Source organism: Pristis pectinata, chromosome 19 (genome assembly GCF_009764475.1).
Source record: "Pristis pectinata isolate sPriPec2 chromosome 19, sPriPec2.1.pri, whole genome shotgun sequence".
NCBI classification, from domain to species: Eukaryota; Metazoa; Chordata; class Chondrichthyes; order Rhinopristiformes; family Pristidae; genus Pristis; species Pristis pectinata.
In genome coordinates, this window is record NC_067423.1 from 12,310,406 (window position 1) to 12,335,411 (window position 25,006).

The 25,006-nt window shown below is 43.6% G+C and overlaps 1 protein-coding gene across 4 annotated transcripts in view; it reads right to left on the reverse strand.

The window, feature by feature from the left end:
- plxna4 (plexin A4) overlaps positions 1-25,006 on the reverse strand; it is a 532,456-nt gene that overhangs the window by 265,447 nt on the left and 242,003 nt on the right. For all 4 annotated transcript variants that reach the window (XM_052033450.1, XM_052033449.1, XM_052033451.1 and 1 more), the window contains exon 4: positions 19,226-19,357. In XM_052033450.1, the coding sequence (XP_051889410.1) occupies positions 19,226-19,357 (132 nt within the window). The remainder of the gene's footprint in view (positions 1-19,225; positions 19,358-25,006) is intronic.

Here is a 25,006-nt window from a genome sequence, read left to right on the forward strand (position 1 = left end):
TGTACTACTCTCTCGATGATCAGAGTCTTTCTGTGGAGAATCCAGGACAATCCTGGAGGGTTGGAACCCCATTCACAGCTGGATTTCAGAGTGCTTCAAGCCCAAACAGCTGGCAGAGCCAGGAGGAAAGATAAGATATCTTTATTGGTCCTATATCGAAACACACAGCGAAATGCACCTTTTGCGTAGAGTCTTTTGGGGGCAGCCCGCAAGTGTCGCCACGCTTCCGGCGCCAACATAGCATGCCCACAACTTCCTAACCTGTATGTCTTTGGAATGTGGGAGGAAACTGGAGCACCCAGAGGAAACCCACGCAGACATGGGGAAAACGTACAAACTCCTTACAGACAGCGGCTAGAATTGAACCCGGGTCGTTGGCGCTGTAAAGCATTACACTAACTGCTACACTACTGTGCCTGCCACAGTCAAATGTTCATTTAACAATGTTTCGCACTCCTAATTTTTTCACATGTCCCTTATTTTCCTTTGGAACTTACCAACAATAGCTTAAATTTATCCAACACGTTCAAATTGTGTGAGCAGCCTGAAGGGGTGTCATCAGTCTAAATTTGTCACAAGGTCGCTTCAATGTAAGAATCAGAAACAGAAGCAGCAGCTGGACTGTAGCCTCTTGAGCTTTCTTTGCCTTTCACTTAAGCTCATGGACAAACTTCTACAACAGCTCCATGTTCCTGCCATGTCCTAATATCTCTGGATTTTTTAACATAGAACACTACAGCACAGTACAGGCCCTTTGGCCCACAATGTTGTGCCAACATTTTCTCCTGCTCTAAGATCTATCTAACCCTTCCCTCCCACAGAGCTCCCTATTTTTCTATCATTCATGTGCTTAAAAAATCTATTGATTGCCACCTCAACTCGTCAACCTCTTTGCCCTCTTGGTTTATTATTGTTACATGTACAAAGATACAGTGAAGAGCTTTTGTTTGCATGCCATCCAGACAGATCATTTGATACATAAGTACATCAAGATAGTACAAAAGGGAAACAATAGCTGAATATAGTGTTACAGTTACAAAGAAAGTGCAGTACAGGTAGACAAATAAAGTGCAAGGGCCACAAAGGGGTAGATTGAGAGTTCAAAAGATGAACTCATGATCTCTCAAGAGTCAAGAACTCTAAAGCATCATAACTACCCAAGCAAAGAAATCTCTCTCTGGCCATTGGGCCTTAGGCTTTATGCCCTCCAGCCTGGGGAAAAATCTCTGTCAACATCTGACCTGTCATGCTCTCTAAGAATGTTTTATGCCTCAATAAGATTAACGTTCTTCTAAATTCCAGAGAATGTAGCTCCATTTTAATCAACCTCATCTCATATAGCAGTCCTCTCATCCCAGGAATCAACCAAGTGAACCTTTGTTGCCCTTCATCCCAAGAAGGTACATTCTTCCTTTAGATACGGACAAGTCAAAGAGTAATACAGCATGAAAACAGGCCCTTCAGCCCAACTCGTCCATGCTGACAATGGTACCCACCAAGCTGGTCCCATTTGGCCCATTCCCCTCTAAACCCCTCCTATCCATGCACATTCAAATATCCAAAACTATGCAGAGTCCAGTAATTGTGCATCAAAGCCCTATATAATAACAGCAATAATTTCTTACTCTCTTCCCCCAAAGCCCTTAAAATTAAGTCTAATTTGTGTAACTAATGTATGGGCGGCACAGTGGTGCAACAAGCAGAGTTGCTGCCTCACAGCTCCAGCAACCCAGGTTCAACCCTGACCTCTGGTGCTCTGAGTGGAGTTTGCTCATTCTTCCAGTGACCATGAAGGTTTCCTCTGGATACTCTGGTTTCCTCCCACATCCCAAAGATATGCAGCTTAGTAGATTAATTGGCCACTGTACAAAGCCCCTAGTGTGGAGGTGAGTGGTAGACTCTTGAGGGGTGGGGGGAGTTGATCCGAATATGGGGAGAATAAAAATGGGATTTGGTATAGGATTAGTGCTAATAGGTACTTGATCATCAGTGCGGACTCAGTGAGTGGTAGGTCCTGTTTCTATGTTCTTCTGTTCTGCGACTCTATTACTTACCTTCCCAACTGCTTGATGAACCTACATTTATCTTTCATATTAGGAAATAACAGGAGAGGTGAGTGATAATTCGGTAAAAGAGAGAGGGCTTTGAGGAGCAATTTGAAGGAGAATGTAGGTAGAGTACAGAGGAAGGGCTAAGGATCCATGTAGCTGAAGGTATGGCCTTGGGAAAGAGGCCTGCAGGGATCTCAAGAGAGTTGAAGGATCTGAATAGGTTACAGTGAAAATGAAAGAGTGCAGCCTCGGAAAGGGTTATTGCATAAGAAGAGGCTAAGTTAAAGGGGTTCCATAAATGCTCATTCTCGTTAAACACGAAGCTTACGAGGACTAAGCCAGAGATGATATGGTGACGACCACTAATGAGACCAGCTCCATTCAGGCTGAAACGATCATTGTCTGAAGGCAAAAAAAAACAGCTTTCACATGAAATATGACTAACATTGTTCCCTTCGACCACAAAATGAATAACAGATTCCACAAGGGAAGCTCTGTACAATTTATGTTCCTGTTTCAGGCCTGGGCAGATGCTTTAACTGAATTTTACACCAATTCCACAAGATGCATGGCAGAGAGTGCAGTCTACTTATGGCCTGAGGCTATCAAGCAAATGCAATTACATCCATTGTGTGAACTCATCCCCTCTCTTAACTGGATTTGCCTCCACTCTGCTGTTATGTTGGAAGACACACAAACAGATCAAAACTAATTTAAAAGCATGTTTTATCAAGCCTCCCGGCCTTTCTAAAATACAAATGTTTTTTTTTACAAGAGTGGTAAGCCCAATTTTCTGCTACAGCATTATTGATGCAACATAGATTGAAATTGCAATGCATGAGAAATGGTAACACACCATTAACCCCTTAAGAGTACAAGGACAAATTGAGAAGTGTTGACGCCAAGCTCATTCTCAAAATTCCAACCTTACAACATTCAGCAGGGTGGGCTTTGTCCAAGGGAGTGGTGGATGGGGGATGTTGGGAAATGGTAGTGAGGCTGGGAGGTGGTGGGAGTCAAGTGGGTGGGCAGAACAGAGAAAGGATGAGTAGATACACGGGCAGGTTTGAGAGAGTGAAGACTACAAGAAGCCAAAACAAAGGGGGTGCGATGGCAAATGGGAAGGTGGGAAATGATAGAGAAGATATAAAAGTGGACAGAGTATGGCACATAAAAGTGAGGTTGAGAGAGGCTGAGTGAATGTGGATGAGGATGGAGGTTGCTACAGAGAGAGGGTATAAATGAGTGATTGGAAGTACTTTACAAAGTCCCATTTCAATGTCCACTGTTGTTCCTCTCAACTTACCAATTTAAAAAAAAGTAAGAACACTGGATATTAACACATGGACTTTGTGGAAACCAGAACAGTGACAATACAATAAACGCAACCAGCAAGTAACAAACTCAAAGCACAAACCTCTATAGAGAGAGATAACTGAATTTTCTTGTCTTCAATAGGACATTTATGCAAGACAAATTTTTCTCTATACTTTGGTACAAATGACAATAATAAACCAATACCAATACATTTATTGCAATAGAAGCATCCTGAACTGAGTGCCTTGGTATTCACAGAGCTGCGTTACACAGAATGTTTGCACTGGACTACACAAGCAATACCAGGTCAATAATACTAGATCTATAACTCTGAATTCAGCTTTTGTTTTCGGAATCTTAACAAAGGCAAAGAACTCATCTCACTGGACACCCCAAAGCTTAAAAAGAGCAGACAATGAGTTGACTAGGGCAAAAAAATTGAACTTTAAAAACCTATAGATTGTATGAATAGGGAAAGACAAAGATTAGGAGCTCCACTGTGTGGAAACCCTGAGAAAAAGGTGTTAGAGTGAGAAGCATAGGGAAGAGCATTGCTTTCAAGTGAAAAAAGGGAGACATGATGGGATGGAAGAAATAGACAGAGAGAGGAAAACTGACAGAAGCATCGATGATAATGGAGCCACCAAGATAGAAAACAAAAGGGTGAAAATATAAAACAGGAAAAATAATTATTCTGGCCCATTCCAGTTCTTGATACTGCTGCCTGGCCTGCTGAGTTCCTCCAGCACCATCATCTAGATTCCAGCATCTGCAGTCCTTTGTTTCCCTGGTAAATGTTATTACTTGAGAGAAGATTTGCATTTCTACAGCAACATTTATGACTTCACAATGTCCCAATCTGCTTTAAAGGTGCTGACAGAATTCTAAGGTTTACAGTGTATTAATATGGCAGCCAATTTGCGCACAGCAAGCTCCCATGAATATTACCATTATAAAGGCCAGATCATTGCTTTTAGTTGTTGGTTGAAGGAAGAATATTGTTCAGGACAGCACAGAGAACATCATGTCTCTTCTGTGAAAGAATGTCATAAAATCCAAAAAAACAACTGAGCATTGCACTGGGCATGTCAAGATATTGGAAGGGGGCATGAATGGATGTGCACAGAAACCGGTGCACTGGATCAATGGCTCATTGATGCAAGCTCAGATCCCTCCATACCAACTGGGGTGTTTAAATTCAGTTGATTAAATAAATGTGGAGAAAGAATGATAACATTAAGGATGATCATGAAATTACTAAAAACCCTTTAATTCACAAACGTCCAGAGAGAAGCAAATCTGGATCCAGTCAGGTATGTTCCAGAAGTGGCTCCAGAGGATCATATGTGACACATACAGCCAAATATGGGATCTCAGGAGGGTCGATCCTTAACTGAAATGGGGCCATTCAGCTCAAGGACAATTAAAGCTGTGCTATAGATACTTACATCCTATAAATCAATCAAAGGATTCCCACAACTTCTGTCTCAGAGGAAAGAATGCTACCATTGAACCACTTTTGTTACACATGGTGTTACAGCGCACAATTTCAGGCAATGAGGCTGAACGCTCATTCGATAACTCGTTAATGGGCTACATTCTTCATCTGCAGCCCACCTGGGCTTGCACCCAAATTCTTAAATCGCCTTCATGCCATTCTGCATCTGTACTTCAGCAACAAGCTCTGTACAGTGCCCTTGTCAAAGGAACATGATCTGACAAAGGGAAGGCACCGAGGAGCAGACCTTAAACCAACTGAAAACTTGATCAAGGAGGAGGGTCTAAGAAGTGTCCTAAACAAAGGCAGAGTAAAATCATAAACATTATCACTTAAAGTGGTAACTATAAACTGCCTCAGAAGTGGTACCACTCAACTCAAAAGGAATTAGGGATTTTAATACATGTTCTCACTGGCTAAAATGCTAGAAACCCTGAATGAATGAATGAATGAATGAATGAATGAATGAATGAATGAATGAAAAAATCACCCCATTTCCTCACAGTGAGGCATGTTTGCTGCTGTAGCATTGAGCTCACCCTCAATCCAACCAAATCATTACATTTTTTGACATCAAAGGATGAAGGAAATGCAACCAAAATTCTCCATAATCCACTGTTCGGATAATAATGTCCTTGATCTGCCACGGCACCTCTGAATCATAAGCAGTCATGATTTGGCCATATGCTTTATTGACCACTTCACCACTTTTTGATGACACATTCCCAGATCCCAGTGATTATTCCACAATTGAACTACTCCCAGCTGCGCATCCCACAGCCTCATGAAATGGCAAAATGAGTTGGTACCAAATCTGCAGGCTCACAAAAATAATGAAATAGGATCATAGGATTACACTGGTGTGCTTCAAGGAGAAACCTATTGTAACCAAATCAATGATACACGCTCCTTGGAGGCACTAAATATACTTTCCCAGTGGCAGTGACTCAATATGCACCAGGCATCTGTAAGGCCATGCTTGTTTTTGAACTGGGCTTGCTCACTTCATTGAGGAGAGCAGGATGGGGACTTGGATTCAATTCCAGTATCCGGGGCTACTAAACATAGAAGGTGGAACAGTACAGCACAGGAACAGACCCTTCGGCCCATAATGTCTGTGCCGACCATGATGCCACATTAAACTAAACCTATATTCCTGCACATGACCCAGATCCCTCTTTTCCCTGCATGTTCATGTGCCTGTCTAAATGCCTGATAGGCACTGCTATCGTGTCTGCTTCCACCACCACCCCTGGCAGCCCGCCCAGGCACCTACCAGTCTCTGTGTAAAGAAACTTGCCATGCACATCAGTCAGAGTTCCCAATCTGCAAAGGGAAGTGATTCCTCTCTCATCCCTAAAACTGCCCAGCTGCTCCCAATGGAAAATGAGCACGTGTGGATACAGCTTAAGGATAAGGCCAGGTACTTCTGATGCCATTTTGCTGAAGAGAAAGATGGGAGGTGGTCCTCTATTCAATAACACTCCCAATTCAACCCCATTTCCAGCTCAATTCACATGTTCCTTTGGTCCTGATAAGTCAAGTTACTTGTCACATCTTCAACCTCTCACTGCTGCAGTCTGAGGTTCCCACCTGCTTCAATCACTCCAGTGCCCAAGAAGAGCAGGGTGAGCTGCCTCAATGATCATCGCCTGGAAGCACTCACACCTACTGTGATGAAGAGCTTTGAGAGGTTGGTTGTGGCTAGAATTAATTCCTGCCTGAGCAAGGACCTGGACCTGCTGCAATTTGCCTACTGCCACAACAGGTCTACAGCAGGTGCAATCTCACTGGCTCTCCACTCTGCTTTGGAGCACCTAGACAACCGCAAGACATATGTTAGGCTACTGTTTATCGATTACAGCTCGGCGTTCAACACCATCATTCCCTCAGTACTAATAACCAAGCTTCAAAACGTCTGTACCGCTATCTGCAACTGGATCCTCAACTTCCTTTTTGGAAGACCACAGTCAGTGCGGATTGGCAATAACATCTCCTCCTCACTGACAATCAACACAGACGCACCTCAAGGATGTGTGCTTAGCCCACTGCTCTACTCTTTCTACACTCATGACTGCGTGGCTAAGCACAGCGCAAATATTATCTGTAAATTCGCCGATGACACCTCTATTGTTGTAGAATCTCAGATGGCGATGAGGAGGCTTACAGGAGTGAGATAGTTCAGCTGGTTGAGTGGTGTCACATCAACAATCTCGCACTCAACGTCAGCAAGGGGAAGTCAGGAGAACACACACCAGTCGTCATTGAGAGGTCAGCGGTGGAAAGGGTGAACAGCTTCAAGTTCCTGGGCATCAACATCTCAGAGGATCTATCCTGGGCCCAACAAATTGATGCAATCATGAAGAAGGCTCACCAATGAATCTACTTCGTTAGGAGTTTGAGGAGATTTGTTATGTCACTAAAGACTCTTACAAATTTCTATTGATGTATCGTGGAGAGCATTCTGACTGGCTGCACCACAGCTTGGTACGGAGCCTCCGATGCACAGGGTTGCAAGAGGCTGCAGACTCAGCCAGCTCCATCACAGACACAACCCTCACCACCATCGTGGACATCTTCAAGAGGCGGCGCCTCAAGAAGGCGGCATCCATCACGAAGGATTCTCACCATCCGGGACATGCTCTCTTCTCATTACTACCATCGGGGAGGAGGCACAGGAGCCTGAAGACCCAAACTCAGCGATTAAGGAACAGCTTCTTCCCCTCCGCCATCAGATTTCTGAATGGTCCATGACCCCATGAACACTAGTTCATTATTCCTTTTTTTTTGCACTATTTATTTATTCTTGTAATTTATAGATTTTGCACTGTACTGCTGCCACAAAAAACACATTTCATGTCATATGTCAGTGATAATCAATCCGATTCTGACTCTGACTCTGATTTTGACACATGAAGAACCTCCCTCAGCTGAATTACCAGAAGAATGTCAACCACAGACCACTGAGAAGACAAACTGTATTTGTCAAGGGACCAATTGTGCTCCCAGGAGATCAAAAGACACTGTGCAGCTCTGAAGTGTAGCCACAAACAGCATGCACGACTGGATAACTTCTGGGTGAAGGCCTATGGCGGAGTGAAAAAGATGCCCTCAACTTGAGCGAGGACGACCCCCATGCTCATGTCATGGGGTTCTTCTATGTCTATTTTTGAGGCTAACTGGACAAAGAACATAAGAAGTAGGCACAGGAGAGGGCCAGTCAGCCCCGACCACTCTCCCAACACCCTCTGACTCCTTTGGAGAGAGTGCTTGCTGATAGGGAGTTAGGACGTTGGCAGTGGTGGGATTATGGGAGGGATGGGAATAGAAGTATGTGAATGGTATGGATGGGGAGGGAAGTCCTCACGTATTATTCATGATTCAGTGACGACCAAATGAATTCCATTCCTTTGTGATGATTACTTTGAGATTAAATGGATTTATCCATCTTGATCATCCTCTCTCTACAGACATGACTTGTTAAATACTAACTCAGAACTTAAGTGCCCAGCACGTGCAGACACACACACATGCACACACACAGCCCATTCACTCTTAATGATATTACAAACAAATGCATACAGCTCATCTATTGAACCTTCGTGTAATTATATTTTGCACTCCAAGTTATTCAATGAACTGACTAATCAACTGTAAAAATCAATAGACTGAATGGCACAATCCTACATCATAAGCTTTCAAGAACTGACCATTTCTACACAGTCTCAACAGACCCATTGTCATTTAAAACAGTCCAACACACACAGAACCACAACCAGGCCTGAATGCATGGTCCCATCAAAATGTGACCTCTTCACTTCCTCCACGTACATAAAGAGCCTTCGGTAGCTAATTATTTAGACAGTTCCATTGTGTTCAGACCATAGGACAGTCTGATGTTTACCCCAAGCCACCAGAATTACTGGCAAATCCAGATGACTGACTAAACGTTTATTAACTTGGGCGTGAATGATTCCTGCAGTTCATGGGTCAACCTCCCTCCTCAACCATCACCCCCATCCTTGCCCCTTCTGACTGGGATAAACATCCAGTCTGACCTTTCTTCAAGGTGCTTCACTCTTGATGCCATGTTTGAACAACCCAGATGCAAGATTCCATCGGCATATTGAATTAAAAGGTTAGGCTGCATGGTTGGACTTTGTAAGAAATCTGCCTGTCATATAGATCTCATTTTCCACTTCACAAAAAAAAAGGTTTAAGACTAAAACTAAGACTTTCTAAAGCACATAATCCCAGTAGATAAGGGCAGCTATAGTACATGGGAAGCAGAGTAGAGAAATCTTATTAATTTAGCTGCAACGCAGTCCCTCACTGACCTGCTGTCTAACCTTGATGTTCTTAACATTTGCTTGAGCAAGATCCAATATTATAGTGCGTGTAATGTTATGTGCTCTGCGCACAGGGTCTGTTTGGTGATGTTATAAATCTAAACCCCTGCCCATCACTGTTGGTTTAGCCATCAAGTAATTGGCAAGATTTCACACAAATGATACTACCACAGAATGACCAAACTGGAGGACACCCTTCAAGCCTGTTCCACCCATGCCTGCTCTTTGAAGGAGTTATCCAATGAGTCCCCTGCTCTTTCCTTCTGACCCAGCAGGTTTCACTTTGCCTTGGAAGGATGAACCCAATTCTCTTTTGGAAGTTACTGCTTCCCAGTTGTGGTTTCTCAGCTCCCCCATCACTGCATGCCACTCTGTTCATTACGTGTGGAAACGACACCCCACATCACAATCATAAGAGACAGACAAGTTTCCTTTCAGACACAGGAGATCACATGCAACCCAAGCGAAACTGCACTGATTGCAGGTCTGCTCCAGGACTATCAACGGAGAGGACAGCAGGACAAATAAGAACGGAAGTACACAAGAACCAAGGAGTAGGAAACGTCAAAAAAAAGTCAACTGCCCATTTCTCTCTACAGATGCAAAAAAACAAACTGCTGGAAGAGCTCAGTGGGTGAGGCAGCTGCTGACCTGCTCCAGCAAAACGTAGACACAAGAAATTCTGCAGATGCTGGAATCTGGAGCAATACACAAAAAGTGCTGGAGGAACTCAGCAGGTGAGGCTTGCTGAAGTTCCTCCAGCACTGTTTGTGTACAGCTCCTCCAGCAGTTTGTTTTTTTTTGGTCCAGACTCCAATATCTGAAGTCTCTTGCATCTCCAAATAAGGAATGGGGGGGTGGGGGCGGGGTCATATGCTCCTTCAAGCCTGCTGTATTGCTGATCCACTGTCTCTTGACCACTTTTCCACCCAAACCCCTCGTTGTCCAATAGTCTGTCAATCTTGAATATAGGTGATGACTGAGTTTCCATGGCTCCACAGATCACAATCCTGAGCAAAGAAATCTTTCCTCAGCCCTTCACAATGTCCCCCTGCTTCCAGACCCTCCAAACAGAGCAAACACCATCTACCCCATCAATCCCTCTCAGAATCTTATAGATATCAATGAGATTCCTCTCATGATTGCAATATCTTCAGAACACATTGAGCCAGAAAAAAATATAGACTGACAATATGCAAACTATGTGTGTTGTATGCAGTTTTGGGCCGCTTATCTTAGGAAGGATGTACTGATGTTGGAGAGGGTTCAGAAAAGATTTACGAGGATGATTCCCCGAATGAAAGGGTTTACATACGAGGAGCATTTGTCAGCTCTTGGACTGTACTCACTGGAAAGTATCATCTCTTGACCATGTTTATTCCAGAGGCTATAATGCTGTGCATAATGGTCTCTAGCAACAATGAGAGGGACAAACCAAACCTCATTACTGCAATGTGCTGGATGTGAGGGGAAGTTGGGCTCTGGGTTCAAAGCCAGAGCAGAGCTCAGGTAACCACTCAGGTATATGCAGCAATTGCCAATATCAACTGGTCTCTGACCAACTCCTTCTTTACTTCAGATAAACTAGGCAACAATTCAGTGGCAGAGAAACAGTAGGAAGCTAATTGAAACCAACTTGGCTTCCCCATTTTCCTGCATAAAGTCTATTAATTCATCCAGGTGGGTGGTGAGAAAGGACAGAGGGAGAGAGAGGGAGAGGGGGGAGAGAGAGGGGGAGAGAGCAGGGGAGAAGGAGAGAGGGAGAGAGCAGGGGAGAGAGAGAGAAGGGGGAGAGCAGGGGAGAGAGAGGGAGAGAGGAGCAGGGGAGAGAAAGGGGGAGAGGGGAGAGACGGGAGAGACGGGAGAGAGCAGGGGAGAGAGAGGGAGGGGGATAGGGGAGAGCAGGGGAGCGAGAGGGAGAGGGGGAGGGGGAGAGGGAGAGAGAGAGAGAGAGAGCAGGGGAGAAAAAGGGGAGAGGGGAGAGAAGGGGTAGAGAGCAGGGGAGAGAGAGGGAGGGAGAGGGGAGAGAGAGGGAAAAGAGGGAAAGAGAGTGGGGGAGAGTGGGGAGGAAGGAGGAGGTGAAAAGGAAAGGGAAAGAGAGAGAGAGGGGGGTAGTGAGAGATATGTTTAGAGTCTACTTATCATCAGCATTTGAAAGAATCTTACATTAGAATGCAGCAACCAAGAGGGTTGCAGTGCTGAGATCTTCACTTTCAGCTGCTCTTGATAGCATAGGAGGGTTTTTTCTCCTCTTCCTCATTGCCGTGCAAGCTCCAAACAATAGCATCGCTGAGCCCACCAGAAGTTAACATGTCTCACATATGCCCATGTCTCTTTAACTCGATTCCCAAGATCAAGGTGGCTTTCACTTACCTTGCTGCCAACTGTGACTTGTGAACAGAAGAACTTATTGCGCTGTCAGAAGATTACTTCCTGGCAAGCAAGAAAAATCCCACCTCTAAAACTGCACCTCACAGAGCAATGCAGTTTAACAAGAACATAAAATTGGATGGCTCCACATTGGCTCAGTAAGGAGACCAGATGGTGCGGCATTGAGCCATATGCATAGCAGGAAGGACCCAAGCCCAGCCTTAATGCTTGGCCTGTACTGAGGGAGTTGGTCTCAGGCAAGGTAACCATGGGGACACCAGGTCAGAGAACATTAGAAATTACGGGTGATTATGCCTGCTCCCAATTGGCTGTTCCTTTCTAATCTAATGTTGGTCCCCCCATCAGTTCTTCCTGTTCCAAACTTGGTAACCATCTTCTGATCCATTTCTGCATCCAGACTTAGATTCCCCTGGCTCTTAATTTAAATAGGAATCTTTAATGCACAATTTGTAGAATGCCTTGTGAACATCCTGAACAATAACAAGGACAAGCAGGCTGATATTGCTCTTCAAAGTTCCCATTTCTTATCAAGTTGCCTGCTAAAGCTTGTAGCCAAAACTATAGGAGGGAGTTCATTAATATTATGGTTAACATCAGTACTGTGGTGTACTTTACCAGAAGGTTCAAATCACACTTCAGGGATCTGGTAGCAAAAATGCAGGGTGACACTCTCAAGCTGACAGAGTGCTGCACTGACAGAAGTCTTGTCTTCCAGATGAGGCCCTACCTGCGCTTTCAGGTGGATATGGCTCCATTACAAAGAGCTGCAGGGGAATTATCCCCAGTCTTCTGAACCAATATTTACTCCTCAGTCAATATCTCTCAAACATAAAATCTAGCCATTATCTATTGCCACTTGTTGAACATGCGCCTCACGCTGGCTACCACAATTCCTACATTAGCACAGTGTCCACACCTTCTTATAATCGCAGTAAAGCACTTTGGAACATACTGAAAGTAGCACAACAGGCTCTGTTTAAATGCAAGTCCTTCTATTTTTTTAATTACAGTTGACATAAACCAACAGTTACTGCCCCAGCCAAAGAGATTACCCATTTTGAGACACTTTATTGCTTCCAATCTCTTGGTACCCCTTTAGTATGCAAAGATCAATTTGTGACCACTTCGTGTACCCCACAAATTCATCTCTTGATCTGCAAAGAATATTTGACAACACCAAGAAAAGACGACTTATAGACACTCAGTATTTTTTGACTGATCAATTAGTTCATTTCACTCCAAAACGTAATTAATATCATCTTTATTTTTGTGTATATACGTTTAAATTGGACCATTTTCTCTTTGGTTACCATGTTAATCTGCCAGATTGCAAGAACGTTTTACTGTTCCTCTGATGTTGTATGCTCATTACTCAGACTGTTTCTGTACCTTTCACATCTCTGGTAACCTGCTTTCAACAAATTCTCTCTCTAGTAATTAATTTGTGTCACTATGGTTACGGGGGACCTTAAAGTGAAAGGTTGTGAATGTGATGGCCACCAATAACTCAGCACCTACTGCATTTCAGTAGTTACTACATTCACAAAGTATTAACATTTCCCACAGCCTTTTATAGCATTTGGAGATTCCTCTTAATCTTCTCCAAGATGCAAAATAACTTTAAATATTCCTCTTTGAATCACATATATATATAAAGGCAAAGGAAAATGGGTTTAGTGTCAAATTGGGACTCTCACATTCCTGATAAGAGGACATGCCCCTGGGGTTAATCCTTATGCACCCCCTTCTTTACTTTCAGGTTGGCAGGCTGTACCTAGTGGTGAGACACAAACATCAGCGCTGGAGCCTCAGCTATTTTCAATCTACATTAATGACTCAGATAAAGCGACTGAGTTTAATGTACCCGAGCTTGCTGACAAATCAAAGCCAGGTGGGCAGTGTGGAGAACACAAAGGGGGTTGGGAAAGGGCTATCAACAAGTTAAGGTAATGGGCAAGCAGATGGCTGTGGGCGCTAGTGGGTAAATGTGAGGTTATTCACTTTGGCAAGAGGAAATGGAAAATATTCAAAATTGTTTGAATATGTTCAAAATGTCAAACAACTGTAAAATGTTGGAGGAGACTTGGAGGTCCCTGTATGTGAATAACAATATGTAGATGCTGCAAATAGTGTGCTGGACTTCTCTCACAAGGGTATAGAAATACAAGAGTAAGGAAGTCTGGAGGTGCAGAGAGTTCAGAAGAATGAGAGATGATCTCATCCAAAGACACGATTCTGAAGGAGCTTGACAAGTTGCATGCTGAAAGGTTGGGTGGTGAGTCTAGAAGTAAGAGGTATAGTCTAAGGATTAGTCAATTAGGGTTGAGGTCAGGGAAAATTTCTTCCTGTGATTGCTCAGGCATTGAGTCATGTACTGTTCAGCAAGGGTCATCAGATGGCAATGAGCTAGAACTCTGATTGCTTCCAATTGCCCCCAGAGCATTTTGGGGATTATAAGACCTATCACAGCTCTCCTCTTGAGTGGTTTTGACACTGCATCGGACTATCAGAAGCTAAAACTGAATATTCTGCAGAGAGGGATTCACCTCCTGGTTTCCCAAAGCTTTTCCACCATCTCAAGGTACAAGTCAGGGTGTTATGGAATAATCTTCATTCTAGCAACACCCAACCAATTTAACACCATCAACACATTTAATTGGCACCCATTCACCACCACTGCAATATACCCACAAGATGCACTTCAGGGTTCTCTCTCTCTCTCTTAAACCTGTGTTTGCTGCCAGCTAAGAAGGATAAAAACTATCTATGCTTCCCGCTGCCTCGGTAAAGCAGCCAGCATAATCAAAGACCCCACCCACCCCAGACATTCTCTCTTCTCCCCCCCATCCCATCGGGCAGAAGATACAAAAGCCTGAAAGCACGTATCACCAGGTTCAAGGACAACTTCTATCCCGCTGTTATAAGACTATTGAACGGTTGCCTAGTCTGATAAAATGGACTCTTGACCTCACAATCTAACTTGTTATGAGCTTGCACCTTATTATCTACCTGCACTGCACTTTCTCTGTCGCTGTGACACTTTACTCTGCATTCCATCTTGTTTTACCTTGTACTACGTCAATGCACTGTGATCTGTATGAACAGTATGCAAGGCAAGTTTTCACCATACCTCAGTACAAGTGACAATAATAAACCAATTCCAATTCCAAGCAGGTGCGTGTGAACACCACCTTTCCAAATCACACATCATGCCGACTTGCCATTCCTTCATCACTGCCATCAGAATCCTGGAACCCTCTACTTCTTATACAGCGGGAGTACTTTCACAACAATTACAGTGGCTCAGGAAGACCATAAGACATGGGATCAGAATTAAGCCATTCCGTCCATCGAGTCTGCTCCACCATTCAAACAAGGCCGATTTTTTTTTCAACCCCATTCTCCCACCTTCTCCCTGTAACCCTTAACCCCTTTACCAATCAAGAACCTATCGATCTTTGCCTTAAATACACCCATGACTTGGCCTCCATCCCCCTCTGTGGCAACAAATTCCACAGATTAACCACCCTCGGGCTGAAGAAATTCCTCCTCATCTCTGTTTTAAAGGGACACTCCTTCATTCTGAGGCTGTGCCTTCGGATCCTAAGGTGAGGTTTAAGGAAGGTAGACAATCAACTTCTTAAGAGCTGGGCAATGAATGGCCTTGCCAACAGTACCCTGGTCCCACGAATGAATAATTAAAAATGCTGCTATAACCAAATATTGTAAGTTAACAGTCCCGACCCTTGGGGCTGCGACCCATTTTGGGGTTGCAAAGATGCTTGACAGTTATTGAAATGCATAATTTTCAGGTGGCAGGAAAATGTCCACTGTTTAAGTGGGTCATGCCAGGGAAAAGGTTAGAGAATGTTGTTATTATGGTGCATTGTCACTTCACATCTGCCCACTCTCAGACAGAAGCTGCACTTTCCAGGACTGCAGGTTAATTATTGGTCTGTACATAATTATATCGAGTACCATTAAAAAACACATTTTATGTGATAACCACAGCAGCAATCAATCAGGTACATGTCGGCACTCTTCACTATGATCCACCAATAGTGGGCAAGGGTCTAATTTGTCAGAATGTAGGTTGACAAACTTTCAGTACTGCCCTGGAATCTGCAGGAATTAAATATCGATTTGTTGTGTATGGCTAGGAAGGAACTGGGAGGAAAAAAAAACAGAGGAATGTAAGAAAATCACCGTATTGGAAGTGCATTTGATTGGGCAGGGCAGTTGGAGATGGGTTTATAAGATGCAACCTATAGGAAAGCTCAAAACTCTGCCAGCAAGTGTGTAGAAGGATAACATCCCCAACCCACCCCAGCCCTACCTCTGGCATTGCCTGTAGATTTATAATTGTAAAGTTGAGCATTTCTGGAGTCTTTCACACTGATCCATATCGCAATGCTTCATAAAGTCATATACTTGTTATGACACAAAAGGAGGCCATTTACCCCATCAAGTCTATGCCAGGTGGAGCACCTGATAGGTCTGGACTGAAGGGACAGCTGTCACCCAGATAAATGCAGAGGGCATTTTGCAGTAGAACAAGGATGAGGGAAGATCTCCAGCATGGAAGGGAGGAGGGAATTCTTGCACCTCAGGCCAGGAAGCCAGTGCAATTATGTGGCCAGTTTAATTCAAATTCGCAAGGTGGGGTTTGTATGTAGGGTGGAGTTGGCATGCAAGCAGGCAGCATGGAAATCCTGCTGTGCTAACAATTGATTTAAAATGGCAATAAAACAATTGTTCTTCCTTTAATAATCAATGGCAGAGTGGTTATTGGGAAATATAACAACATCGTACGATGAAAGCAACACACTTTCACTGCCTGGCATGTTCTTTAACGTAACAAGCTCCCAGATGGATGACATTCAGTGCAGTTTGTGAAGACACAATAAAACCAAAATCAGGAAATGTCACGGCATTTTATTCAAGGCTTTGATTGATCACATGCAGGAAAAGTCAAACCTCACGAAGCGAGCATACTGTATCTCTGAGTTGTCTGAGCAAAACCTTGTTTTCATCAGCCAAGCTAGAATGCAGAGCTCCAGCACAAACAATGCTCAGCATTTTCACATGCTCTTTCCCTTCAACTATCGAGTTTTATTGGAGGAGGCTAGAAAATGTCCTGTGCTGGTGTGCCTTGAGATGAAAGGTCATCGACCTAAAATGCTAACTGTTTTGCTCTCCACAGGTGCAGAATAATTCCAGCTTCTTCTGTTTTTATTCCTGTATCTCTATGTTCAGTCAATACTACCCAAAATAAGATGCAAAGCTGATCTGTTTTAATTCCCTGCTCCTTTATAGGGTCCATAGAAATCTAGCCCAATCTATCATGGACAATTTTAAAGACAAATTAATTCGTAAAAGAAATGAATTTTGCCCCTGTCTTTAAAGTCACTAAAATAGTGACGTTCAGAGTTACTGAACCCTTTCAGATTTCCTGGGGCAAATTCAAGTGTATCTTTCCACCTCACCACCACTCGAACACTGGGTGTAACCTCTTCCACTGGATGGCAATGTGCTTGTGATGTTCTTTTTCTCCAGTACAAAGAGTCCAGTGAAAACTGGAGCTGGTTCTACCCTGCCTCAATGTAGTTTCTTCTCAGCTACACCAGGTATAAAGAGGTCCTCTTCTTCTTAGGCAATTTCTTGGGGGTGAGAATGATTTGCTTCCACCTCCAGTTCTGTGGATCCTGAAATGGCTGGTGAGGCCATTGTGGAACCCGGAGACTCAGCCACAGGTGGGACCGGATGTGCTCTATACAGCAGAAAGTGGGTGGCTTGGGAGCCGGTGCGCTCCTTCTCCCAATTACACTGGGCCTCTGTGTGTTCCCAATAAATATATGCGAGGTTCTCAGTGCCATTCAGCACTGTCCTTCTCGACTTTGAATGATCATTAAGATTAAGATCTTAAGATATCTTTATTAGTCACATGTATATCGAAACGCACAGTGAAATGCATCTTTTTGTGTAGAGTGTTCGGGGGGCAGCCCACAAGTGTCGCCACGCTTCCGGCACCAACATAGCATGCCTAAAACTTCCTAAACCATACGTCTTTGGAATGTGGGAGGAAACCGGAGCACCCAGAGGAAACCCACACAGACACGGGGAGAACATACAAACTCCTTAGAAACAGTGGCTGGAATTGAACCCAGGTCACTGGCGCTGTAAAGCGTAACACTAACCGCTACACTGGGGTCAGGGGGGATGATACACTTTTTCCCCATGGAGGCTTTGGAAACATCTTTGAATCTTTTCCTCTGTCCACCTGGTAATTTCCATGACTGTTTAAAGTTGAGAAGGGGCCATTTAGAAAGGCAATAACCATTCAGGTCCAGTTGTTGGAAGCATGCAAAAGCCCAGCATAAATTGAGTAAGGAGCACATCTCCTACTAAACCACAACCCTAACCCAGCTTATCAAGCAACTCCTGCAGGACCCACATTAGTTTTACCAGCCACCTCAGAAGTGGGAGCAAGTCATCCTTGACCCTCAGAGACTGCCTCAGAGAATGGCACAGCAGACAATCTCCAAGCTTCATATATTACCTGTCTTTTCCCACACACACTGAGTGTTAGACTCCACTGACTTAGTCTGTTTTATGTTCCAAGATACATAACTTCCACAGGCTGACAACACAATACCACTTCAGCATTTCAGTGTGTCATCAAAGCTAAGAGCTGTACCAAAGGTGACTTGGTTAAAGTAGCGTTAAAAATGACCTGAAATTCTGGGCCTATTTGGAAAGGATTAATGACTGCCCTTGTCACCAGCTCAAAAAAGAGCCAGCTGGTAATTCCTATAGGCATGACAAGAGTGCTGGATGTCAGTGCTGATGTGTCAGAGAAAAGGCCAAGCTACACTTGACAACTCAGCAATGTTCAGAGTGTGACAGCTCTGATTGCATCTAGCTGCTAGTAGATGGACTCTTAGTCGCTTTACTTCCAAGGGCCCCTGTCCGGAGTTATAAAAATTCCACAGACTCCTGATCAGTGTGTTCACTCAGTGCAAGGGATCAGGAGAGCAACCAGTTTGTAAAGCCAAATCAGCGATGCAAAGCATGAATTCTGACTGCTCTGGTCTTTACCTTTGTGATTAATTATGCCAAATCTCTGAGCAAGATGAAAACAATGGCTGTTTTATTCATTGTTATAGTCAAGATCCTGGGCTTGACCAAAACCATACAGCACTTTTTTAAACAAGAAATACATGGTATTCTTAAAACAGAAATGTCACATTGTGCGGCACAACAACAAAATAAATGGTCCCAGATCTGACTGCAAATATAGGGGCTAGGGAAAGGGTGACTGGAGAAAGCTCAGCCAATGAATTTTCCACATTTCAAGCATTTGAAAATCTTTGCCCTCTACACCTGCTATCTTTAATCTCTCATGCAACACCCTGCTCCACCTTTTCATTCTCTTCTCATCCCCTCAACAACTATCTCCAACCTAATGATCTGTTCGAATCTGAGTTGAACTTTAAACGTTTCATGGAAATCATCCCCTCGCGACTCTCCGAATTTCAATTCTTGCCAGCTATAAGTTCCACCTCTATAGCAACACAGCCATGTAACGTAGTCGGCCTGAAGACAGTGCCTGGCCTTACCTGCTTCTCTGACATGATGTAGAGATATTGATGATCCACAGACAGAGCCATGTCACGCAGAATGGCGCCACTCTGCACAACTTGAATGGTCTCGTACTGCAAGGCACCGTGGGAAGCCCCATCCACTCGAATCTGTGCAGAACAGAGAGAGAGAGAGAGAGAGAGCAAGATCACTTACTGAAATGTTTCTCAATTTTTAGAGGTGTCAATCATATTTCCTCAAGTTTGTACTCACTAATAATTCATGTCACTGGAGGACTCTCCGTTGTATTTTTTAATAATTCACAATTTCCTCCTTTCCTCTCTAAAAAGAAACAATGGAACCCAGTGCCAGTGTGCTGGAACCCTCCATACCCTTCACTCATACAGCATTGGTTTTGGGTACAAGTTGCTGGAAGTCTTAAGCAAGCTATTTGAATGCCTACTTACAATGAAAGTCACTACACACTAACAAATGGTCAATGTGACTTCACGAATGCAAGCACCCACTAATTTGATGCAGGTTAAGACTGCAGCAAAGAACCACCTTGATCCAGAGGATTCCATTTCACACAAAGCGATGTCATTAAAACACCACTGGGTTTTTAAACACCCTTAGTTATATACTTCATTCTATGCCTTATTGATGAGTGCTTATGAAAATTGTGAACAGACACTGCACACGATATTGGATGTGGCAATTCACCTGAAATTACTCAACCCTGCTGTGTCCTCAAGGTAAAAATAGAGTGAAAGCCAGACACAGCCTTACAAACTAAAAGGTCACTGAAGTTTGAGGATGAAGGGGTGAACTGGCGTGGCTTAAAGGTAACCAGATCTTCACACAGCAATACACGTCAGAATGTACTAACTCTACATAATAGTTTCTATAATCCAAGCGCTTCCTATTAGCTCCATGATGTGTGCGTTCTTGGAGTATTCCTCCATAAAATATTATAAGGTATGGCATATATCTGTATTCACTCCATTAGCCCATTCCTCATCTCTGTAGTCAGTCCAATATACAGGCCATCTCTGATACGTGTGGTGGTTGTAATACAGGTCAGCACTTATATTTGTGATAAATCCATTGTTACAGATCACCTTGTATAATTGTCAGTCCAATAGCGACCCATCTTGCTTATTTGTTGCGGAATTCAGCTCATCCTCTATCACTGAGCTCAAACTAATATTGTGGCCCACTCATCATCTCTGTGGATCATCCATCCAGTCAATCCACCATCTTTATAGTCTTTCCAATGTTATGGTGCAACTCCTGTGTTTCTACTCAATCTAATATTGCTTCATCTCCTGAACTGAACTTGTTGCTCAGCACCACAGTACATGTCCTGCATTCACTGTAGGCCCAACATAGTACATCCAAATCACTGCGTAATCCATGGTCATTACAACAAAAGACGCCTACTACTTCCAAGGCAGGTCCGAAATTCTATCTCATATGCATTGTAGGCAATTACCTTTGTCAGTCCAAGGGGAATAACTATAATTTTGGCCAATCTAGGATATCATCGACACTCATTGTTGGTCTTTCAACACATCAAATCCATATTTAAGGTTAATCCAACATTTGTTCAATTAAGCCATGCTCTCTTTCACTCTCTCTCATTGATAACAATGGTAACTTCTGTCACAAATAATGGGGATGGTTGGGGACAATGGAACTATATCCCACCAGAGATCAGGACTTTCTGAACCAGAAAGGAAGCTTTTGCTTAGTGTGGGAAAGCTTTGAATGAAGTAAAGGGAAATATCCCACGCTAATGGATTCACCTTTGGGATTAGTAAAAAAAAAGAGCAGTTTTCCAATTTCAAACCCCATACAGCGCCAACTACAACTCACCCAAGTCAGAAGATTGTGGATTCAAATGCCATCATGGACACTTGAACGCAAGACCTGAGGCTAACAGCCCAGTGAAGGATCAAGGCGGTGTTACATAACCATAAGTACCGGCTTGCCCAAAAAATGTTAAATCAAGGCCCTAAATGCTTTCTCAGGCAGTGGCACCATCTCAAAGAAAACCCTGGTGTCTTCCACCTCTACCTCCTTCCCTTTATTCCATGGTCTACTGCCCTCTCCTACGAGATTCCTCCTTATTCAGCCCTTTGCCTCTTCTACCTATCACCTCTCAACTTCTTACATCACCCCCTTTCATCCCCCCTCTCCCACCCACCTACCTTCTCCCTCTCACCTGGACTCACCCATCACCCGCCTGCGTGTGCTCCTCCCCCTCCCCCGACCTTCTTATTCCGGCTCCTGCCCTCTTCCTTTCCAGTCCTGATGAAGGGTCTCGACCTGAAATATCAACCGTTCATTTCCCTCCACACGTGCTGCCTAAGCGGCTCAGTTCCTCCAGCATTTTGTGTGTATTGTCCCTGGTGTCTTAACCAATATTTATCCCTCAACAGCATTACTAAATGATAGACTGTCTGATTGTTATCAATTGCTATTTGTGGGATATTGTGCACAGATTGGCTGTTCCATTCCTTACATAATGAACAGAGAATAGTCTTCAAAAGGTGGCTGATTCCTTCTCAAGGACTTCTGGAGGTGCTAGGTTATGAAAAGCAATGTATCAAGGCCACCAGACATATCGTCCCTTCCTCTTCCGTTCCAGGCTTTTGAAAGGCCCATACCCTCTATTACAGACTGGTTCACTCTTCCATCTCCACCGACACCTCTTCTGCAGGCACCTTCCCGTGCAACTGTGGGAGGCCTCTGACCAGTGGTGTGCAGCAGGGATTAGTGCTGTTGTTTGTCATATATATTAACAATTTGGACGACAACATAGGTGGCAATGGTTAGTAAATTTGCAGATGACGCCAAAATCGATGGTGTGGTGGGCAGTGAAGAAGGTTATCTAAGGTTACAACAAGATCTAGGTCAACTGGGAACGTAAGCAAAGGAATGGCAGATGGTATTTAACTCAGACACATATGAAGTGATACATTTTGGGAAGTTAAATCAGGACAGGACATACACAGTGAATGACAGGGCCCTGGGAACTTTTGTAGAACAGAGAGACCTTGGGGAACAAGTACATTGTTCCCTGAAAGTGGAACACAGGTGGACAAGATGGTGAAGAGGCGTATGGCACGCTTGCCTTCCTCTGACAGGACATTGAGTACAAGATTGGGACGTCATGTTACAGCTGTCCAAGACATTGGTGAGACTGCACCTGGAATATTGTGTGTAGTTCTGGTCGCCACACTATAGGAAGGAATCGATTAAGCTAGAGAGGATGAAGCAAAGATTCACACAGACATTACTAGGACTGGAGGGCTTGAGTTATGAAGTGAGACTGGATAGCTTGGAACTGTTTCCCTGGAGCAAAGGAGGCTATGAGGGGTGACCTTATAGATGTTTATAAAATCATGAGGAGCATAGATAAGGTGGATGGACACAGTCTTTTTCCCAGGGTAGGGGAGTCTAAAACTAGAGGGCACAGGTTTAAGATGAAAGGGGAAAGATTTAAAAGAGACCTGAGGGGCAAGTTTTTCACATAGAGGGTCATGGAACGAGCTGCCAGAGGTGGGTACAATTACAATGTTTAAGAGACATTTGAACAGGTACATGGATAGGAAAGGTTTAGAGGGATATGGGCCAAATGCAGGCAAATGGGACCAGCTCAGGGAGACACCTTGGTTGACATGGACCAATTGGGCCAAAGGGTCTGATTCCAGGCTGTATAACTGTATGACAAAATGCTCTCCTCTACAAATGAGGATACCAAATGCACAGTGGGTGGCCACTCGAAAGAATACCTCTGACCATTCTGCAAGGAAGATCCTGAGTTCCAGTTGTCTGCTACCTTAATTCTCTGTCCCAATCTGTCATCTCGATCTTTAGCTTCCGACAATATTCCAACGAATTTTGAGAAACGGCACCTCGCCTTCTGCCTAGACACATTACAGCCTTCCAGACCCAACACTGAATTCAACAACTTCAGATAATTCTAGTCCTGCATCTTAACTCCCAGCATTTAATGATTCTGTTCCTCTCCAGCCGTATCCTTTGTTCTTCTTTGGCCTTTACCACAATCTTTTAGTTACAACCATCATGTCATCATTCAATGTTTTCTGGTCACCACCCTATCACCGTCCTTCCCTTTAGTTCCATCTGTCCCTTCCAACTTCCTCTGCAACTGAAACCTTATGTTACATTTTTCTCAGCTCTGATGAAAGGTCATCTACCTGAAACTTTAGCTCTGTTTCTCTCTCCACAGATGCTGCCTGACCTGCTGAGCATTTCTAGCATTTACTATTCTTGCTTCAGATTTCTAGCATCTGAAGTATTTTGATTTTGGAGCCTGACAACAACCCAGGTGATCTCACTCACCCTGGGCAATGCTCCCATCACTCAGTACAAAATGCCAGCCACTTATTTGAGTTATGTAAACTATGATGATTACATTTGCAGGGATATTGTTCGCATTAATGACAGCAGTTAGGTACCAACAGGGGTATATTTGTGCACTTAAAAAGAAAATGAAACGTCTCACAATCCAACATGTTTAACTGAACACCAGGTAATTAACGACGCAGGAAATTGCAGTGTTCAGTGCCACTCTTCCCCAGGTCTGTGACTGTTCCCCTACTGAGAGGTGAGAATTAAAATGAATCAGTTACCAATAGCACTTGGCACGTTTTTCATTTACTGGCATACACCCTACTGTGATCACAATCTTCCAAATGTCATATGCTGCAGACTGTGAGGGCAGGAGTTACAGTTGATTGACTGAGAAAACAGTGGTTTGTAAACACACGTACGTGTGAAATACCAATTTCTCTCCGAGAAGTAGTTTTACTTCCGACTTTTTCACCCTGGCCTGCTTGACATTTGTCCCTTAACCTACACCACAAACAGATTGGCAATCCATTTTCAGCAGTGGTGTTGTGGGATCTTGCTGTGCTCATTGGCTAGAAAATTCGGCCAACAGTTTGGTTGCCCGCGAAGCACCAATGACATTTCGGGCATCTTAAGGAGATTAAAGAGATACAAGATCTTTACTTTCCTTGGGAAAATTTATTTAATTATTCTCACGATGTAATTCACAGTGAACATTGAATCAACCCCAGATTCAGATTATCATAAAATGAAAAACTCTTTGAAGACCCTGAAACAAAGTAATGAAACAAAGTAAGAACTAATGCCAATCCATTTGTCTTAAATCTTAATTGACCAAACGATTCTCATTTCACTTCCATAACAGAATATTATCCTTCCAAACACACTTCTTTCTTCAACCCGTTATAAATATCTCAGTGGACCACATTTTCCCATTCCTTCCCAATAGATGGAATCCCAATGGACTAACACCCTTTCCATTCACATTCTTTATACAAAGTCCCAATAGAATAGAATTCTCATTCAATCTCAATGCATAAAGTCCCAATGGGCCAAATAGCTGCCACTATCCAAATGAATTACTTCCATTTTGGTGACTTCAGATAAGTTCTTGGTTCACAACCAAATATGGCTCATATCCAGAGCACTTCTCAGTGAATCATGATCAATGGGTCAGAAGGGCAGGGGTTCACGTCCCACTCTGGAGGCTTGAACCCATGTTCTAGGTTGGCATCTTAGTGCAGCAGTGAGGGATGATGCGGGTGCTATTTTAAATAAAATCTTAAGCCAAGGCCTGTTTGCTTCGTGTAGGTACAGATGATGCCACTGTATTCTTCAAAGAAGAGCAGGAGTGTTCCCCAAGGTTTTATCCAATATTTACCCTTCATGCAACAAAATTAAAAACTGACTTTTTATCATCTTATATTTTTATGGGA